The 19,783-nt window shown below is 47.0% G+C and overlaps 1 protein-coding gene and 3 long non-coding RNA genes across 4 annotated transcripts; 3 read left to right on the top strand and 1 right to left on the bottom strand.

Annotated features, from left to right (window-relative positions):
• Positions 1-14,921, top strand: LOC311532224. Its single transcript, XR_014714352.1, has 5 exons — positions 1-172; positions 268-331; positions 10,215-10,357; positions 11,180-11,319; positions 12,871-14,921. It is a non-coding gene; the product is annotated as an uncharacterized lncRNA (long non-coding RNA).
• LOC311532223 (torsin-1A-like) lies at positions 339-7,300 on the bottom strand. Its single transcript, XM_084650505.1, has 5 exons — positions 7,097-7,300; positions 5,353-5,621; positions 4,210-4,385; positions 3,431-3,558; positions 339-3,131 (listed from the first exon to the last, which is right to left on the bottom strand). The coding sequence occupies exons 1-5, from the start codon at positions 7,281-7,283 to the stop codon at positions 2,887-2,889; spliced, it is 1,005 nt and encodes a 334-aa protein (XP_084506631.1). The 5' UTR covers positions 7,284-7,300; the 3' UTR covers positions 339-2,886.
• On the top strand, positions 3,591-5,122 carry LOC311532225. Its single transcript, XR_014714353.1, has 2 exons — positions 3,591-3,678; positions 4,215-5,122. It is a non-coding gene; the product is annotated as an uncharacterized lncRNA (long non-coding RNA).
• A 180-nt stretch (positions 14,922-15,101) lies between the features above and the next one.
• LOC311531898 lies at positions 15,102-19,128 on the top strand. The gene is made up of 3 exons (XR_014714303.1): positions 15,102-15,223; positions 18,824-18,920; positions 19,063-19,128. It is a non-coding gene; the product is annotated as an uncharacterized lncRNA (long non-coding RNA).
• The last annotated feature ends 655 nt before the right edge of the window (positions 19,129-19,783 follow it).

Genomic DNA, 19,783 nt, shown 5'->3' with positions numbered 1-19,783 from the left:
GTGCAACACGATGACGTCAGAGTGAAATGTTCTCATCACAATCCCCGTTCTCCCACAAAGGCTCCCATGGAACGAGCTCTGCAGGTGGCAGAGTTGCACCCTTTCTCCGATCCCACAGGCATTCTCCCGCATGATGTGTCTATCACAGCCCAGAAGATACCTTCCTTTTCATGTAAAGTGTCAGCGCGGATACCTTTCCTCACCATGCACAGGAATAGTTTGAACCTGTCTGAACCGTGCTTCTCTCTTATTTGTTTACCATTACAGTTTGAAAGCTACACGTCCGCAGCAGCAGCAGAGTGCCCCGTGCCAACACCCACAGATGGGAGAGGTAAATCATTGCAGACTATTACAAAAGAGAGTAAACAGTGAGCCAGCCACGGGTAAATACACAAAGGACTTCCCAAACTGCACTAAATCCTACAACCACCAAGACAAAAGAGCCAGAGGGAAAATTTCATTTTAAAATTCCAGCAGTTGCAAGTATAGTTGTTTGAGGATGAGGATGACATCATTGTGTTTCTTTGTACATTTAAGAAAGCAGGTGGCAACTGGCGAACTGACCTCTTGAAAGACAATAGAAAAGAGCGTTATAATAGACAAGGCAAGTGAAGATGGAAGCATGGATGAGGATTTCAGCAGAAGTGAAGATGAGTCACTATTGTGCCCAGATCACTAGCCCCAGTCACCTTTGGTGTATGTTTAAGAACTCTGGGGCTCATTCTGATCTCATTTAGCTAGATCCAAGTCCAACTGAAATCAGCAAAAAGACTCCCCTTGGCTTAATTGGAAATTCACATTGGTGTAAATCACAAGTAACTCCATTTAAATCAGTGGAGTGTAAAAGGGTGTGAGATTAGAATCAGGCTTTCCATTTGCTCCCCTTTACTAAGCAAGTTTCATTTTGTATTTTTGCTTCCTCAGTTTTATTTCTGCAAGTTTTAATGGGTGTCAAACTGTCCAAATTAAGCGGCTTCTGCATTTTTCAGCTGTACATTTCCTCTCGGCAGACAAGTCTTTAAGTAACCTCGGTGTCACAGAGTCACGGGGCAATGCTCTGGAACTACTCCATACGAAGCCAGTCAGGACTCTGGGGGAGCATGCCTCCTCTCTGTGAGCATACTGTCTCCAGGGCAAGAAGCTTACACAGCTTCGACCTTCCTGGGTCTGACGTCGGAGCATTCAGTATCCCCTTCTCACACCATGCACTTCCCACAGCAAGTCCGCACAGGCGTGGCTCCTGGGGAAGCCAGTGGGCCCTGCACCCCATTTTCACAGTCAGATGTGACTCTCAGCCAGCCAGTAAAACAGAAGGTTTATTAGATAATAGGAACACAGTTTGAAACAGAGCTTGTAGGTAGAGAAACAGGACCTCTAAGTCAGGTCCATCTTGGGGGCAGGAAGGCCAGATCCCAGGTCTGGGCCTCCCGCTCTTTCCCCAGCCAGCTCCAAACTGAAACTCTCCAGCCCCTCCTCTGGCTTTTGTCTCTTTCCTGGGCCAGGAGGCCACCTGATCTTTTTGTTCTCCAACACCTTCAGTTGGCACTTTCAGGGGAGGGCCCCAGGCCACCAGTTGCCAGGAGACAGGGTGTCAGCCATTCTATGTGCAGAAAGCATCACACTGATCCTCTAAGGCTCTGCAACAATCACACACCCTTATCTCACCACCTAGATACTTAAGAAATGCATAGGGGAAACTGAGGCACCCACATAGTATTCAGAGAAAACATTAAGAACATTCCCACTTCGTCACACTCGGTGTTTGCTTTTTTGTCTTGCATTCTTTTCAGTTCCATCAGAGTCATATTTCTTGTGCTAAAAATACTTCGTTGGTGCTTTGTCAGGGAGGAGTTACAAGGAAATGATCAAGTATTAATCCAGGGCAAAAATGTAGGTGGTGTAAAAAAAAACCAAAACCTGACACTGACAGAAACCTTTCATGATTTGTTTGACTCAGTATAAAAAAGGGTTTATTGTTGGTATTCAAACATTCCCCTAGTGTGTTTGTAACCAAAACATTGCAAGAAGAGGCTAGAAAATTAAACTGACTTGCACCAAAAGCATAACTGACTAAGGTATCTTCATTATACCATCAGAGTGAATTGCAGCAAGGAAACACTCTGTATAATTGGTGCGTGTACGTTTAAGGATCTAAGTTGATGGGTATTTTGGCAGAGATCAAGAAACTCATCTTCTTCCCCTCCCTTATCCTGCCCCAAGAATCTCCCTGACAGGATCCTTAAAAATATTGTAATAAAATGTTAGGGAAGATTTAAAAAATGCTTAGAAGTGTGGGGGGGGCTTATTTGAGCTCCAAGCTTTTTAGAGCATCATTCTAAACCATAGCACCTCTGGCCTATTCTCTAGCAAACCTCTGTCCATAACCAGAGTTTTCTAGATTTGCTGTTAAAATCAAAAGCTCACACAACCATCATTAATAGAGACTGATGAGGAATTAAGTGGGCAAGCAAACCTGAGTCAGTAGTTCTTTATATTGGGTCCCTTTTCTTCTGTTGCTTTTGTTTTTCCTTTGTTCATATCCCTGGAAAAACAAGGCAGGCATATCTGCCCTGCCTACTCTGTACTGCCTCCTTTTGATCTTGATAGGGGAGGTTTGTCAAGAATCCAGAGAGATAATTAAGAATAAATACCATATTAATTTTATTTTACTTACAGCAGCATGTTTGGAAGGTAGGGAAAGGATGTACTGTATTATGCTGAGATGAGGAAGTTATCTTTTCTCTCCAGTAACAGTGTGCCACAGGCTTAGATATATTAAAGGGCAGTTTCCTGCCCCAACAAGCTTACAGTTTGAGAAGATACTGGTGGGAGAAGGAAAAAGAGACTTGCTTTCTCTTCCTCCTTGTCCTTGAGCACTTGGCCCTTCTAGGTATCCAGGTTCACCTTTGAGGCCACAGTTTTGCAACCTTTGCTAGAGTAGATTCTGTCTTCATTGGGATAGTCGGACATTGCTAAGGCAATCTTTATGATGAGGTCTTCATCTTCTTGGTGCCTTTGGTAGTGCAGCTCCTCTTGGATGCACTTTTTCACATGTTTATATTCCAGGGGCAAGAAAGGGATGAAATAATCCACCAGGTTCTTCTGGATCAGCTTGCTATTCCAAAAACCACCTGGGGATGGAGGAGTGGGAGGGAAAGAGAGAGAGAGATGTCTGTCCATGCATAGCTGGAATAACCACATGTCACCACAATGTTTTGTTCTTCTACAAAGCCTGCTATCTGGGGATCTGAAAACACTCTACAAACACTATTTTACCTATGTGGGGAGGTTTACAGTTGAGTTCTTTAAAATAATTATGTTGCAGGAATATATTGCTACATATCAGTACTGCATGGCTCATTCCACAGAGAACTGGGGCTGGATAATATACATGGGATCCCATGGACCTCACAAGCTCAGAAGTACTCACTGTTCCTGTTATTGAAAATCTCAGCGGATAGCATAGACTGCAGGTCTGTCAGGGGAATTTCTTCTCTTCCCTTCTGCCTCCTCCAATGATCGAGCGCCACCTCTGTTATCTTATCCCCTCCTGCGTTACTGTTAGGAGAGAAATGAACTGGATCATCAGAATGACCCTCAGCAAAGTAGTATCTCAGGAACAACACAAAGGGCCAGACTGTGCCCCCTAGATCCATGCATGGAAGGAACCCTAAGTGGGTGAGTATGACTTGGGGAATCTATGCACAACTTACGAATTCTGTTCAATATTATGGACTCTCAATATGTATCTTTCTATATGTATTCATCAGAAGAAGAACTGGAAAGAGCAGTGAAGCAGTTACAAATGGGAAAGCTGCAGGAATAGACAATATAAAGCTGAGCTGCTAAAATCTGGTGGGACAAGTGCTGTCAAAGCATTAGGAAAAATATAAAAGATGGTATTGGAGAAAGAGAAGGTACCGGAGTGGCTAACAGTAACATTTGTACCAGTCCTGAAGGAAGGAGATCCTGTCACGCTGAATAATTGTAGAGGTATAAGTTCTTCTGGCTGACATGAGGGTAGGACAGGTTCAGTTATCACATATGGACAGACTCTTCTTGGTGACCAAGGAGAGAGTGTACAGCAAGGTACCTGAACCCGTGCAATCAAACTGTAGCCTGGTGAAAGCCTATTAGCACCTGCTTCTCCCTTTGCCCTTGCTGACTCTGTCGGGTCACAGTTACTCACTAACCATTGGATTTCCTTACTTCAGGAAGAGGAAGATGGCCTTGCCATAGTAGATGCCATTGATAGCCTCGCGATGACTGAGGTACGGCATGATGGAGTCAATCAGGCCATGCGGCATCTGGTCCATTTCTGAGAAAATAAAAAGCGACCTCGGACAGACACTGACATTCCCTCGAATCCAGTTCTGCAGCTGCTCCTGTGGGGATGGGCAAGAGGGTCGGTGAGCAAGGGGAGCTGGAAATCAAGATTGGAGCTGGATTATTTTTTTGTGGGGGATTCCACCGGTACTCTATCTTGGAGGTACTATTAATGTAATGCCAACGATACGTAAAGGTAATCAAATTTCATGTGTTAAGAGTCTCTCATTGACTTCAATGGGAGCAGGATCAGACTCTCAGTACCTACATGTGTGTCGGCAAGGAATTTGTCTGGATATTTCAGGTTTCAGAGTAACAGCCGTGTTAGTCTGTATTCGCAAAAAGAAAAGGAGTACTTGTGGCACCTTAGAGACTAACCAATTTATTTGAGCATAAGCTTTCGTGAGCTACAGCTCACTTCATCAGATGCATACTGGATATTGACTTCCATGAGACATTAGGTATTAACCGTTGCCAGAGGGTCTAATCCTGAACTCATTAAAGTCAATGGGAGCTTTCGTTGAATAGGGCTGGGGGGAGAGAGGCAGAAATACTGAAAAGATGGACCAATAATCTGATGTGATGTGGTAAATTCTGTCTCTGTATATGAGTCCTATAGATTCCTTGGGCTGTTGTTCGCTGACAGGATATAGTCGGATAGAATAGGTCTCAAATTTGACCTACTTCCTAAATGTTATAATCTAGTGATGAATGTCTAAATCCTCTAAAAGAGTGCACTGTTTATGTAGGACCTGCAGTAATAAATTTGGGGCAAACTGTGTGCCTAAAGCAAGAACTGTCTTGAACCTCGGTTCAAACATTGAACCAACCCAAGTGTTTGGAGAGGTTCAACAAATTTGGTGAACTTTGTATCATTTTTCACTCCTCTCTGCACTGTCTGGTGATGTCCAGGATGGGGAACAGCGATGTTGAAATTCCCTGGGCACGTACAGCCCCGTATGTGATCTGCATGCAGGATTCCTGACCTATCCACCCCATTAAGAAGTAGAGTCACAAAGGAAGTACCTTATACTGCTTTATATGTTCAGCGTGTGGAAAATGCAACACTGCGTCAAACTGATGGACGAAGCTCCTTCTTGCTTCATGACTCTGGTACAGGTTCCGTGCAATGATCTTGCTGACAAAGGACTTGCCAGTGCCAGTCCAGCCATGGAAGGACATCACCAGGGGCTTCCTGGGCTGTTTGTCTCTGGAGTGTGCACTCAGTGCTTTCAGAACCACCTGGGTGGCTAGGTGCTGCCCAAATACTTTCTGTTCCAAAACCATCTGCAGGGCTGGAGGCATGATGGGAGGTCAGCATCAGGAAGCACTTCATTGACCCTCCATCCACATGCTACTCCTGAGCCACAGATGGGGAAAACATTCCCAGTTAGTATTATTGTGGGGCCATTTCCCTGTATAATGGGAGCTGTAGGCACTGAGCTGCACCCTGTATTTGGTCCTCAGTGACTGTTCATGGGAGCCAAGCAGCTTGCATGGGATACCTGGAGACTCCCAATAGGAATATCACTGTAGCTGGTGCCTCATACATGGCCCTGGGATGTGATCCTGTGGTTCTAGGGGGACATGTTTGTTGAAATTCCTGGATCCTCTTTAACCATCTTGGTGGCACATAAGGTACCTAATAAGTGAGGTAAGACATGTCTCCCTTGCTCCCCCCGTTCTCAAAGAAGAGCTGACATTTCAGTGGCAAAAAGCACTTCAAGGTACACTGCCTATAGGCGGAGGGCTGGAGGAAATCTGTGTACCTTGAAGTAAATGGAGCTATGCTAGTTTTCACCAGCAAAGGATCTGGCTCAGAATCTGCATTATAGTCCTGCAGGGAAAGGGTTAATTAAAGGCCCAGTGTTACTGGTGCTGAAAACACAAGAAAGGGGATTTCCTAGGCTGGGAGGCTCATGGTTTATGGAAAGTTTCCAACAGGCCATTTATTGATCATTTCAGTTTCCACTTCTCGGCACTAATGTCCTGAAGGCAGGGCGAGAGCTGCTGTTCAACTTCCTCTTTCACTGCGGAGGCTGCTTGCTTCACAGAAATGAAACGGAGAGACTGCAGGGCTCAGAGGCAGGGTGAGCTAGTGGAGAAAGCCTGGGACTCTGAACCTAGCAGTCCTGAGCTGTTATCCGACCTCTAGCCCTGACTCATGCATCCAACATTCTCACCAGTGACGCGGGGCCCTGCCCAGGGGGGCCATGGCCCCACCACTTTTTACAAGTGACAGGGTCGAGGGGGTGGAGAGGAGCAAGCGGGGGGGGCGAAGTCTTGGGGGGAGAGGAGGTGCAGGAAGGGACGGGGCATCAGGGGAAAAGGGTGGCATGGGGGGGCCACGTTTCATGCACCGCTGCCTCCCCACCCACACACACACACTTTTAGGAAGTTTCTGCCACTCCTGGTTGTGAAGTGTTTGGGTGCTCAGCTGGAAGCAGGGGCATTGGGAGGATTACTTAGCTCACGGCCTTCAATTCACTCCTGGATTATGCCAGCATAAAGCAGGGGATTCCTGGCAAGGGAAAAGTCCATCAAAGGAGAAGTTGTTGTGACATGAGGTGTCTGCAACTTCTTCTCTGCCAGCAAAGACCTGTGGCATGGGAGGAGGGGCATGGCCAGCGCGGCTGGGGGAGGGTGGTCATGAGAAGGCAGCCTGCACTGCCCCTGTTAGAATCCCTTCACCCAGAATGCAATAGCATTCCTGAGGTCGGCAGGTCCCTCGGATTCCTCCGCCCACGTCATCACTTTCTGCTGCTATTACCTGGGATGTCCAGGGTGTCCTTCATGTTGCAGCACTCCAGGAAGCGGCACTTGAGCCAGGAGGCAGGGGAGAAGAGCTGCCACATGACAGCTGCCCCACAGAAAGCAAGTGAGGTGGTGATGGGCTCCAGAGCTGGCACCAAAGTGGGTGCCAGAGCGAAGAATCCAGCCACGTTCAGAAGCTTCATGGCAGGAGTTGAATGACAGCCTGGCTCGGTGAAAGCAAAGGGGAAAGCATCAGAATGTGACTTCCTGATGTGTTTCTGCAATCTCAGGCTGTTCTGAGAGCTGGAGGCTAGTTCCCATTAGCCTGGGTAAGCCACTGATGCAATAACAAGAGTTGAGTCATCATCACATTATTATATTTGGTGTTAGCCTAAGAGGAAAGTCCCATCCTGAGCCGGGTTATGTCCCTGTTGGGGAGTGTGTGTGGGGGGTGGCGAGCTTCTTCGACCCACTCCTTCATGCTCTCGTGCAGCAGCTGAACAGGATCCCAGCCTCGAGATTTCTAGAGGGAACTGTTAGTGTGTCTACTGCCACACTGTGGGCTCATGCCTCACTGGGCATAGCAGGCCCTCAAGACCCTGCACGTTTGCAGCTTGATCCCATGAGGTGCTGAGCTCCTTGAATCCCACTGACTTCTGCAGGAGTGGAGGGCGCTCAGCACCTTGCAGGACTGAACCTTTCGCCAGCAGATACCGGGGGGAGAGCATCTTGTTCCTTTTTAAAGTGAAGCCCTCTACAGAGCAGGTTCCCTTGACAGCGCGGCCCCGGCAAGGTGTCTCAGGGTCGTTCTGAGCAGCTGCAGTCTCCATGCCCTGCATGGCTTGGTCAACTGGAGAGGATATGCAAAGTCCCAGATCAGGAACAGGACGTGTGTAGGCTCGAAAACCAGAAACAAACTCGTCCTCTGGGCAAACATTTGAAATCATTTCCTCTGCAATGACCAGTAAAGATGGTTGGAAAATGATTTTTCCCCTGTGGAAAAATTTCAGGTTTTGTAAAATGCTGATTTTTTTTCAACAACCCCTCCGCCACAATATTACTGACAGAAGTGATTACTCTTGGTTTTGACTAAATCTGATTTTTCAATTAAAAAAGCTTTTTGTTGGAAAAATTCCAGCCAGCTTTACCAGTCAAGACTTGTGTTAAATATTTGGTGTCTCCCTTTCACCGGCTGATGGCTGGGGATGGTTGCCTGCAATGGGGTGTCCATCCCACATAGGACTCGAAGGGGCTAAGCTAGTCATACAGGCCTAGTAACTCCACAGGTTGCCCTGGAGGAAGAGCCAGGGAGCAGGGACTTGATTGCAAGCAGGTTCAGCTGTGCAGGAATAGGTGGGGCTTATACGACCAGGAAACTGGCAACAGACAGGGGCTGCTGGGAAAGGGGCAGTCACTCCCTGGGAAAAGGGAGGAGTGTTTGGAGTTGGTATATCCCAGCAAGTGAGAACCAGGAAAGGTAGGAAACAGTCCAGAGAAAGACCAGTGAGGGTTGGAAGAGTAAAGCCCAGAACTGCCAGATGGAGGGTCCTTGGACTGGAACCTGGAATAGATGGCAGGCCTGGGTTTCCCTACCCACCATGGGGGAAGTGGCACTGGAGGGGCAGTGAACTGGAAGACTGGCTGGGTCACTATGGGGAGTGACAGAGACTCTGGGGGACTGTACCGTGTAAGGGGGGAATGCTGAGTGACCTGGCCAGAGGGCTGAATCATGAAGAGGATGCTATAGTTCTTGGAGTGAGAGAGGAGCTGCAGACCTGAGACGGTGTGACAGCGTGCAACCACGGAAAGGGGTGTGACCTCGAGAGCTAATCCCCAGAGTGACCAGGAGGAGCTGCCAGAGAAGCAGTGAGTGGTGCACCCTGTGGCATAGCCTTTTTACTCTCCTGTAGGGACTGACGGTCAGGGAGAAGATCAGTAGAAAAGGAGAGAAGAGAGATAAGAGCAGGAGGAAGAGAGATGCAACAGACCAAGGGGAGAAATAGAAATGTTGAGAGGATAAAAAGGAGGAGGGGGATAGGAAGGGGAAGACATACAAAATGGAGACCTGAGCCAACAAGGGGAAGATGGGTACAGCCATTTCTTTGATTTCCTGTACTGATGTGATGGGTGCTAGGTGCTCTGAGAATCAAGGCAACAAGAGGCAGACAGAAAAACCTGTGGGGGGCAGGCTGGCCTAGTGGAGACCTGGTTCAAGCCCCCAAGATCCAGCTTGTGTTCCTGGCTCTGCCACTGCTCTACTGTGTGATCTTGGGCAAGTCAATTTGCCTGTCTCAGGGGATAATGATGCTGACCTCTTGGTAAAGTACTTTGAGACCTCTGGATGAAAATCACTCTATAAGAACTGGTTATCATCATTGCCGAAAAGGACACTGCCAGGAACTTGGAGAGGAGTGTTCACTGCAACATGGGTGGATAAGTAGGCATGGTGCCTGTGTCCTGGAGAAACAATTAACAGGCAGGAGTGTGTGAGGGTAATGGCACCAAAAAATAACCAGAAAACTAAGGGTGGATATGAAAAAAAAAATAGCAAGCCGGAGTTTTAAGCTTTCTTTTCCAAGGACCAGATCCATAACGCACTGTAGTCAACAGGAATCTTTCAGGCTTGTGCCTGTGATTTTCTCCAAGAAATCTCATTGATTATCTGGAAGTTTTTATTGAGTAGCCCCAATGTTCATAGTCCCGGAATGCTTTGTATATTGATTAACTAGTGTATTCCAGTGCTCTAACTGGTTTATAACTTAGCCCAAACTCCCTGTTATCTGTGCTCCTGCTGACCGATACAAACCAGGGTCCATGTGTTGGATCTGTTAATGTTTGAATTGTCAAATAATTATCAAACTCCACTTCTTTCAACCACACTCAGCTGGAACTCCATTGGCCAACGAGCACCTTTCAGCACTTGGGGTGATGGGTTTGGATTAATACTGTCCTTCAGCACCCTGGTCAGCTCCCCTTCTTTTGCACATCTCCAAGTTTCCAATTAACACATTTGAAAGGGGAGTTCAGAATCTTGTCCTGGGGGGAGAACCTCCAGCCACAGCAATGTGAGACCCAAACGCATATGACTCAGACTGCAGCAAGCTTCTCCTCTGTACTTGTGTTCTGTCCCACAGTTTAAAGTGGCATCTAGTCTTCCATGGAAGAGTGAGCATTTAACATACATATTTGGTGAGACCTCATCTCCTTCGTGCTCGACCTCCTAAGAAATATATCTTTTTCCCAGTCACAGGCCTCTAGGCTCTATTGGTGAAACAAGGTAAGAGTTGTTTTAGATACAATGGAACGTGGCCTAGTTTGATCTAATTCTCCATTACTGTGCTCCCTTGTATAGTCACAAAAGCAGTGCATGTGCTACCATTCTCCTGTAATAGCATGATACACTCACTTTGCACTGGTGTAAATGAATAAACAAGGTGCAGGGCTCTGAAGAATCAGAGCCCTGGCCTTTAAACTGTGCCCCCTGCCTCCTCAAGGGAGTACAATTTGATTAAGCTGAAAATATTTTTATCAATGATACGAGCATATAGTAATCGGTGTTTAACTGATATGTGCTCCTCAGTCCCACTGACTTACAAGCGGGGTTGGAGGTGAAAATGGACGGCAGTTAGGGAGGCTAGACTGGGTCCATATAGTTATTAAAGTTGTATGGAGAGAAAGGGTAATAGAGGTGCTTTATTATTTATTTTATTACAGTAATGGCCAGAGGCGCCATTCAAGACTGGGGCTCCATTGGGCTAAGTGCTGTACAAATACACAGTAAGAGACAAGCTCTACCCCAAAGAGCTTACAATCAAAAGTTTGTTACTTTGCCTTTATTCATCCACACATAACTATGGGACAAGCAGCATGGCCTAGTTGGCCGAGCCCTGGATTGGTACCCATGAGACCTGGGTTCTGTTCCTGACTCTGCCACTGGCTTTCTGGATGACCTCAGACAGGTCACTCTATGGTCATGAGCCCTCAATTTCCCCATCTGTAAAATGGAAATAATGATACTGACCTCCTTTGTAAATGCTTTGAGATCTACTGATGAAAAGTGCTATGTAAAAGCTCTGTATTATTGTTTATTATATTGCAGATCAGCTACAAGCTTCTACATCAGTTTGCAGGGGGGAAAAAGACATGAAAAAGAGATTCAAGATTCCACTTTCAGAGTGCCTCTCATCCATAGAACTTTACACAACACTTATCAGCTCATCCTCCCGGTGTACCTCTGAGGTAGACAAGTGTTTTTAGCACAGAAGTCCTGTTTCCAAATTTCCAGCTTTAACTAGTGCACCACATGGTCCTCAGCTTAATAACAAAGTTAAGATCCAAAAGGGCATAGTTAATATCATTGTCAGGAGAAGAGCTCGAAAAGGAACTTTCCCACTCATTAGCAGGCAAAGCTCAATGAGAGAAAATCCATCTGATCATTTTTCACACCCCAGGCCTCATTCTCTGCTGCCCTGCACTTGGAGGTGTAATTTATACCTGTGCAAAGTGAGTGTGAAGTGGCTGTGAAATGCTGCCAATTCAGGATGGTTGCACTGCACACCCACTTTGCATGGGTATGTCAATGAGTGCACATGTTGCAAGGCAGTAGAGAGGATCGGGCTATAGCTCATCTCAGGGCTCGTCTACACACAGAGGCAGTGATATCGACATACAGGCGTTTATACTGGTTGTGACAGGCTGACAATTCCCTGCAGTATCCTGAACAAATCTTATGGAATTAAGAAACTTTATTGAATTAAATTAAACCTTATTGAATTAGGGTTAATATCTTTGGGGTATATTATATTAAAAATGCAATTAAGTGAGTATTATTGTGGCATTGTATGTACCTTCTCTAGATGCTAATGTACTTCCTCTGTTATCAACCCTTTGAAGCCATCCCCCAGGAGAGATGTGCATATACTGGTTCCAACTGGATTCTCCAGGGGCCAACAGACAAAGAAAAAGTTTTTTGGATAAATAGCCCGGTTTTAAACAGGCTGATGGCCTTCTTCCTGCTCCAGCAAACAGACAGGACCCCTGGTCCACAGAGGGCCCTAATCGGCCTACTGAGGCCTCAGAAGCCTGGGTGCTTGTTCTGAGTTGAAGCTGTGGTGAGCTGGTAACCACAAGGAATCCTCCTTGGGTGGGGGTTTAAAGGACAGTTCCTGTCAGAATCCATGTTAGGGTTGGGGTGATCTCTGGTAAACTTCTGGGCATGCGTGTAGGTTCTTTCATTGTTTTCAATCTGTTTTCTCTGTGGTGCTCTTCACCTTAAGAATAAAGCAGGCTTGTATAGAAAGTGCTGGCTGGTAAGTTATATCTGTAGCAAAGGTTACAGTAAACCTGTTAACCATCTCTGAAGATGAAGCAAGCAGGTGTCCTTGTGCTGGAAAATACACAGTGAAAGCAGGGAACTGTTCACAAGGGGGAGAGGGGGGTGTACCTCAACTCAACAGCAGCAACAGCTGGGAGCCTGGAGTGGGTGCCCTTGCTGGCCCACGGAGAGGAAATACAGGTGCAGTTGCACCAAACTGTGACACTGGTATAGCTATTTCTGTATGGGAAGGGGAATAGCGATTCTGGTATAAGGCACCTGCTTCCCGGTATAACTGCCCATGCCAGGGGTTGTACCAGTGTAATTATATTGGTGTAAAAAAATCACATCCTTATCCAAAATAGTTCCAGCTGTACAAAAATTGTGTATAGGCCAAAGAGTGTTTTAAGCCACTCTGAGGAGTGTACCTCCAACTCTAACCTCTGCTTCATTGCATTTGTTTGTATGAACACCAGATGGCGCATCAGCCAAGGTCTTGGAGCTAGACCCAGGAGGCACAGCAGTGGAAAAGCCCCTGCAAAATGAATGCCATGTTTGCAAACGATGGAAGGAAAAGAGGGGAGTGAACATAAACAGAGCTGCTGGTTTGTGTTAGAAACGATTCAGGGGAATTCCAAGCTGTGCAGCCATTGGAGCTGCCGAGCCAAGAGCAACATGGACAGTGTGTCAGGAACCCAAGAACCGTTATAAAGCAACAGAATTGCAGCCACTCTCATCTTTCACTTGGAGATGCAAGCTTGAACCTAATTTTATGCCAGGGCTTGTAGACTCTATGGACTGAACCTTTGTATTCAAGAAGAAAGGAGACCCCATTAAAGAGCTCACAGACTTCAGGTGAGGTTTACCCACTCCTGTGGTAGAGGTTGAGCTGGATCCCAGGGGCTCTGGAGTGGACTGTTTGCTTGGATGGCCCTATTGTAGAAAGTTGTGCGTGCTGTGCTCTCTTGTCAAATGAGTAGGTCTCAAAGTTTGGGATCCACATTTCTCATCATCCCACCAGACCTGAGTGGTGTGAACTCACTTCTTGTTTTTGACATGCAGGGAGGCGGGTGGAGGACTCATTTCTCTGAGTCTGTGTCTGTCTTTGAGGTCCCTCAGGGCTGAAGCGGGCTGTGACTATTGAAATATAATCCTGAAATACAGTCCTATATATTATAGACCGCACATTGGAGAAGAATCATCTGGGCTTTGCATAGGAGAGCGCAAAGGGGGAAAAGTCTGTAGACTCTCCTTTCCCATAGGGGGTGGAAATAACATATTTCCTATACTGAGATGGGCTGTGTGCTGCTTAACATGTGCCAGAGGAGTGTACAAATGATTCACAATTGCAATACTTCATGCTGAAAAAGTAGTTATCAATAACTCACTGTCAAACAGGGAGGTTGCATCTAATGGGTCCCGTGGGGGGGGTCTGTCCTGAGTCTGGTCCTATTCAGTATTTTCATTAATGACTTGGATAATAGAGGGGAGAGAGCACTTATCAAATGTGTGGATGATACCAAGCTGGGAGGGCTTGCAAGCACAGTGGAAGACAGGATTAGAATTCAAAATGATCTTGATAAATTGGAGAATTGGTCTGCAATCAATAAGATGACATTCAATAAAGACAAATGCAAAGTACTATACTTAGGAAGGAAAAATCCAATGCACAAATATAAAATGGGGAACAACTGGCTAGGGAGCAGTACTGCAGAAACTGATCTGGGATTTATAGCGGATCACAAATTGAATCCGAATCAACAGTGTGGTGCTGTTGCAAAAAAGGTAAATGCCATTCTGGGATGTGTGAACAGGAGTGTCATATGTAAGATAGTAGTTCTGCTCCACTCAGCACTGGTGAGGAATACTCTGGAGTACTGTGCCCAGTTTTGGCCATCACACTTTAGTAGAGAAGTGAGCAAATTGGAGTCCAGAGGAGAGTAACAACAACGATAAGAGGTTTGGAAAACATGACCTATGAGGAAGGGTTGAAGGAAGTGGGCATGTTTAGTCTAGAGAAGAGAAGGCTGCAGGGGGACATGACCACAGTCTTCAAATATGTAAAAGGTTGTTATCAAGAGGAAGGTGATCAGCTGCTATCCACCAGACAAGAAGTAATCAGCTGAGTTTGCAGCAAGGGAGATTTAGGTTAGATATTAGGAAAAACTTCCTAACTCTAAGGATCGTTGAGTGCTGGAATGGAGGTTGTGAAATCCCTGTTATCGAAAGTTTTTAAGACCAGGTTAAACACCTGTCAGGGCTGGACTAGGTGTACTCAATCCTGCCTCAGCATGAGGGGAAGGAGTGGATGGCCTCTTGAGGTGCCTTCCAGCCCCTCAATGGTGCTCTGCTGTTATCCCATTAGCTCTTACGTGCTAAATAGGATCAAGATGGGTCAGTACTTGTCTGAGACACTTCCCAAGAACCGCCAAGGCATTGCAGTACTAATGATGATGGCACTCTTTTCTTCTAATCTGCATGGAGCTGGTGCCCCAAGACGATGTCGGAGGGACTGTCTTTTGGCTGTTAACCTGTCCAGTGGTTCTCATTAAAGAACTCCTGACTTTTTCGCAAAAGTAAAGGTGTTCGTGGGTGTGGGTGTTTTACCTCTGTTCTTCTGGCCAAATTCAGAGCCTGGTAATTGCACTTTTCCTTCCTAAGCTCCCCATGAAGTTTCAGCCTGAAGCAGGATTCTTTCCCCAGCCAAATGCATTGAGGTGTTGTGGGCTATTAAGCAGCTGATGTGTTTCATCCCAGAAGTGGCTGCATTTCAGTTGGTGGATAAAGTGATGTCTCTGTGGAAGCTGGACACTAGTTGAAGATTATCAGGTATGTTCGGTTTCTTTGAGGTGAGAGGCACAAGACAAATGCACGCTATTTGTGTCACCACTGGTACAATGTATTGGCAACATCATGAAACTGGCCACAAGTTAGAACAGAAGCAGCCCCTCCCTTTTCCTTAAAATGTGCCCCTGACTTCAGGGAAGTTTAGAGCTTCCCCTTTCTGCTGTTACCCCTCACACATCCATGCGTGCAGACTCATCCACACACACCCGCCCTCTTTGCCTGCCAGCTCATGAGTAGGCTGATGTCTGTTTGTTTTGAGAGCATCTTCCCAGAGGAGGTCAGGTTAGAGCCCCCTTTAAAGTCACAGAGGAGGCAGCTGCAGGGAGAGACTGCACCTCTGACGCACATCAGGCTCTCTGAAGGAGCTGGATAACAGTGTGCTTTATCCAAACACAGAGCCAGGCTGCGCTTTGCCAATGCATCAGGAACTGTGCGGCGGGCTGACTCACTGGGACATATCTGGCCGTTCTCTGATTTGTGGGTAGTAGTAACACCTAACACTGTGCAAACATTGCTTAATCCTCACAACACCCCAGTGAGTTGGGGGTGGGGATCATTATCCCCATGCTACAGCTGGAGAAACTGAGGCACAGAAATGGGAAGTGATTTGCCTAAGATCCTTATTCTGTTTTTCTATCTCCAAGTTATAGCAGGGAGAAGAGAGCGTTCTCTCTCCTTGCAACAAAGACCAAATCCTGCAGCCTTTAGTCAGGCAAAAACTCCAGCCAAGATTGGTCTGGGTGAGGACTGCAGGACTGGGTCGTAGATGAGAACCGCAAAGTCCCCACACCACTCTGCCGGGTGTAGTGCTGCTTGTTGTGTCAGGCGGGGTGCGGGGGCAGGAGAGAGGGAGTCCATGTGCCTGTGATGCATGGGAGGGATGGGGACAGGGTCCTGCTGGGAAAAAATGTAGAGGTTTGTGGATGAACCTGCCTGGATCAAGTGATTTCTTTGATCACATCTTAATCCTCTGTAGGGGGACGAGTGTGACTTTTGAATGGATTCTGGAGTCACTAATGATTTCTCATACATCTGGAAAAGTTTTAGATCTTGGATGTTTTTATGGTCAGATGCTGTCTCCGGACAATGTAACCAGGTGAGGGGAACCGCCTACCATACAAGAATATGAAAGGGGATCTGAATTTAGGGGCCATCCCTGCTGTCCCGAGTAAGGTTGGCAGGACCAGATCCCTTATCTAGTTGTTACATTCTGGACCGGACTCTTATTTACACTACAGCTGCTTGACGTTGCTCTGCTGCTGTGAAGACCCTGTACTCTGCTAGCATGGTGTAAAGACTCCTTAGTGTACCTGAGAATCAGCCCTTCTCTTTAGTGGCTGTGTGAGCCCCTTGAGCTCATGGACAGACAGAATGGGCAGGTCTATGACACACACAATCATTTTTCTCCCCCTATGTCCCCCGGTCATATTCCAGTATTTAACAAATAGAATAATGTGCCTTTCAGAGTCCAGGCAGAAGGAGTGAAAGCTGCTCCCATAGCCCATCTGGCTGGCTTCAAATCTGAATTGAACGGACAGTAATTGGACGTTTGAGACAGGAGCAGTGATTGGCTTCATGTCCCGATTGTCCTGCCAGGCTATCTATCCTCCATTGTGACTGGAGCTCCCCATATCTCTGGCCACCCTGGGAACAGGTGCTGTCACATTTAACCTTGTAAGCAGGACAGGCGCCTTTAGATTTTGCAGCGTGCCCTGCGTTGGTCCAGCCTGGGGTTTGTATTTGTTTCTAAGAGGCCAACCTATCAGAAGGAATAAGAAGCAGGAGCAGTGCTAGTCCAACATCACTGTGTGTGGTGTGTGCCCAGGCCAGAGAGGATATGAGTTTGTTGCAGCCCACCTCAAGTCTGGCTCTTTAGCTCATGCCGGAGAGACTCGTGTTTTGCCGCCAAGGTCCCCAGTTCAATCCCTGCCAGGAACCAAGCATGTGGCTCGTGTACACTCACCAACACATCATCTCTAGAGACCTGGGTTCAAATTCAGAAGGGGAAAAACCTTTGAGTGAGTTGGGCAGCTTCCAGTCTAGTCTCAGTGGCCATTTATCTGCATCATAAAACCACTGTATAATCTGGCACCACTGAGCATGAGAGGCCAAGGACTGGGTGAGTCAGCACAGCTATGTGGGAACCTAGAATTAGGACAGTTTCAGCTGCTTTAGGTCAAGGCTGAGGAGCATTGCGAGGGTTTCAGTGGAGGCTCAGGGCTATCACAGCATGGGGGTCTGTAGGTCCAGCTTTAATGTGTGGGCAAGAGATCATCTGCCTGACTGTTTGGAAAATGGCTGCACTTCCCTCCCACACCATATTCACGTTCAACCCTGGTGTTTGCTATTTGTTGTTCTGCTGTTTCAAAAGTTTCACCAATCCAATCAGGGAGCAGAGACAATACCATGTGACTTAGGTGACCGCTCACAACAAGTTATGAAGAGTAAAGAGTCGGAAAGGATGGCTCACAATTGACCCGCATCCTGAAATCTGTTATATCAAATCCTGTTATCCCAGGAACCAGGCTAACTGCATCTCCGATTCCCTCCTGATCTCTCTGGGTGCATCCTCTCCAGGCTTCTGGCCATCAGTCTCGAGCCAGAATCACCCAGCGTTGAAGTCCTCTGAGTAACAACCACAGCAAGCATGATATGTCCTGCAAGTCTGTTCCCTCTGGGGCAATGACTGTACTAATCAGTGTCCAAACAGCTTCCTCCAAGCCAAGCATCATTTATTTAGAACAAAAGTATTTGAGAGAAAACAGACCTTAAAACCAACAAAACAGACTGTGGGCACAGCTCGCTTTTCCAAAGGGTTTCTATTCCCTGGCTTTGGGAGGGGCCTACTGCTTAGACTCCCTCCACAGGGTCCCTCTCTTTGTGTCAGCCTGTCTCTCTAGACAGCTTCTGACAGTGACCCCCTTTCCCTCCCCCCCTTTCCCCGAAAAGGACTTTTAAACTCTGACTCTTTTGATCACCAGGCTCCTCTTAAGGAGGCTTGAGAGATGAGACGGGATCCTGGAAGCTAACCATTTGCCCCACTCTCTTTCAAGAATGTGCTAGGGTCTCCCTATTGTATTGCTTTCCAGTTTGCTCTTCCCACAGCCCCCTGTTACTTTGGATCAATACAGTCATACAGGAAATCCTAGTAATCCTACACTGGCTTTATTGTATTGGCCAGGCTACTCACAATAGTCAGACTCTTAATACACATCTGTGTTCATGGGCTAATACACAGCAGTCCTACAACTGCCCCACTCAGTGAAAGTGTCTGGATGAGGAATGATAAGGACTGGATCACAGATGAACAGCAAAAAGGGATGGGGAATTTGTGTTAAATGAATAATTGGGCATGCTGATCTGCAGCCTTTCCCTTCGGCAGGGCCTGTGTCCTGAGACCCTTGTTCCCAGTGAGCTCGGCGGCATGGCTCTGTGCTACGGCTCCAGGGTAGCGTGAACTGGGCCCATCTTCATGGTCCACTTGCCTGTGTTAGAGGGGGAAAGGACTGAAAGGCAAAGGAGGAGAGAGAGAGAGTGTATGTGTGGTAAAACAAGAGACCCTTATGCTTTCTGTCTCCCTAGGTTCAGCCTCCCTGTCCAGCATCTATCATCTGGTAGGGCCCCTTCTCCTGCAAAGAGGACCCCTCCCACCCTAAATAATGAGGAGTCAATCAGTAAGGTAAAATCAAATAAAGTGTGTTGAAGGGTTTATAACAAAGAGTGGGACAAATAAGAAGGGGAATAAACAGCAAAATGGGACAATACAGTGATTACCCCCAAACTCAACCCTATAAAACAGATATAAAAAACCTTCTTCTCAGATCAAAGTGATGACAGGTGCTTGGGACCTCAATCCTCTGGCTAATGGCAAGCCTTTGGAGAGGAGCTCAAAGGAGTCCCTTGATGTTCCTTCGGGACCACGGGATACAGCAGATGATGCGTCCAGGAGAACAGTGGCGGATGATGACAAAGGGTAAGTGTTGTACTGTATCTTCTCCTTCTCTCGTGTCGAGCCCTTTTATCACTAAGATGGATAAATGCCTGCAGGTAAGACCCATGGACTGTGACCGTCCCTGGCTGCCACTCAGACGAACAGCGCTGAGGCCATGTTTGGGGCAGTCTTTTATACGCTTGCCCGGGAAACCCCTTAGAAAAACCAGTTCTGCCTGGAAGTTGTTTACAACTTCAGGAGAAATAAAAGAGCGGGAAAATTAATCTATAGCTCACGTGGGCATAAAACTCCCTTTTGGAACCAACATGGATTCCTGTAGTCACAAAACATATGAAAGTGAACCCAACCTAACACCTGTCAAAGCGCTGACCTGAAAGGGAGCTGGCACCCAATCCGTGGCACTGTAGTCCCTACACTTTCGCAGCCTGGAAGCCCCAGGGCCAGAGTGACTCAGCAGGTCAGAAACAAGCTGGACTGGCAGGCTCAGGTCCCCAGATTATCCAGCCATAAAAAGAGGATCCCAGAACAGCCACAGTTTTGGAGGCAGGATATCCTGGATGCTTTGCAAACCCAGCTCTCTCTCTCTCTCT

The sequence above is a fragment of the Lepidochelys olivacea genome (assembly GCF_965140295.1).
Source record: "Lepidochelys olivacea isolate rLepOli2 genome assembly, chromosome: 16".
Classification (NCBI taxonomy): Eukaryota; Metazoa; Chordata; order Testudines; family Cheloniidae; genus Lepidochelys; species Lepidochelys olivacea.
The sequence above is the reverse complement of the archived record's forward strand: the minus strand, read 5'-3'. Positions and strand labels throughout refer to the sequence as shown.

What these genes read in the sequence shown, in the direction of transcription:
- LOC311532223 (XM_084650505.1), bottom strand. Translation starts at nt 7,283, where the DNA reads ATGAAGCTTCTGAACGTGGCTGGATTCTTCGCTCTGGCACCCACTTTG. An exon ending in GGACACCCTGGACATCCCAG is followed by an intron (nt 5,622 to 7,096) that starts GTAATAGCAGCA and finishes TCATGCCTCCAG; the next exon opens with CCCTGCAGATGGTTTTGGAA. An exon ending in AACATATAAAGCAGTATAAG is followed by an intron (nt 4,386 to 5,352) that starts GTACTTCCTTTG and finishes CCATCCCCACAG; the next exon opens with GAGCAGCTGCAGAACTGGAT.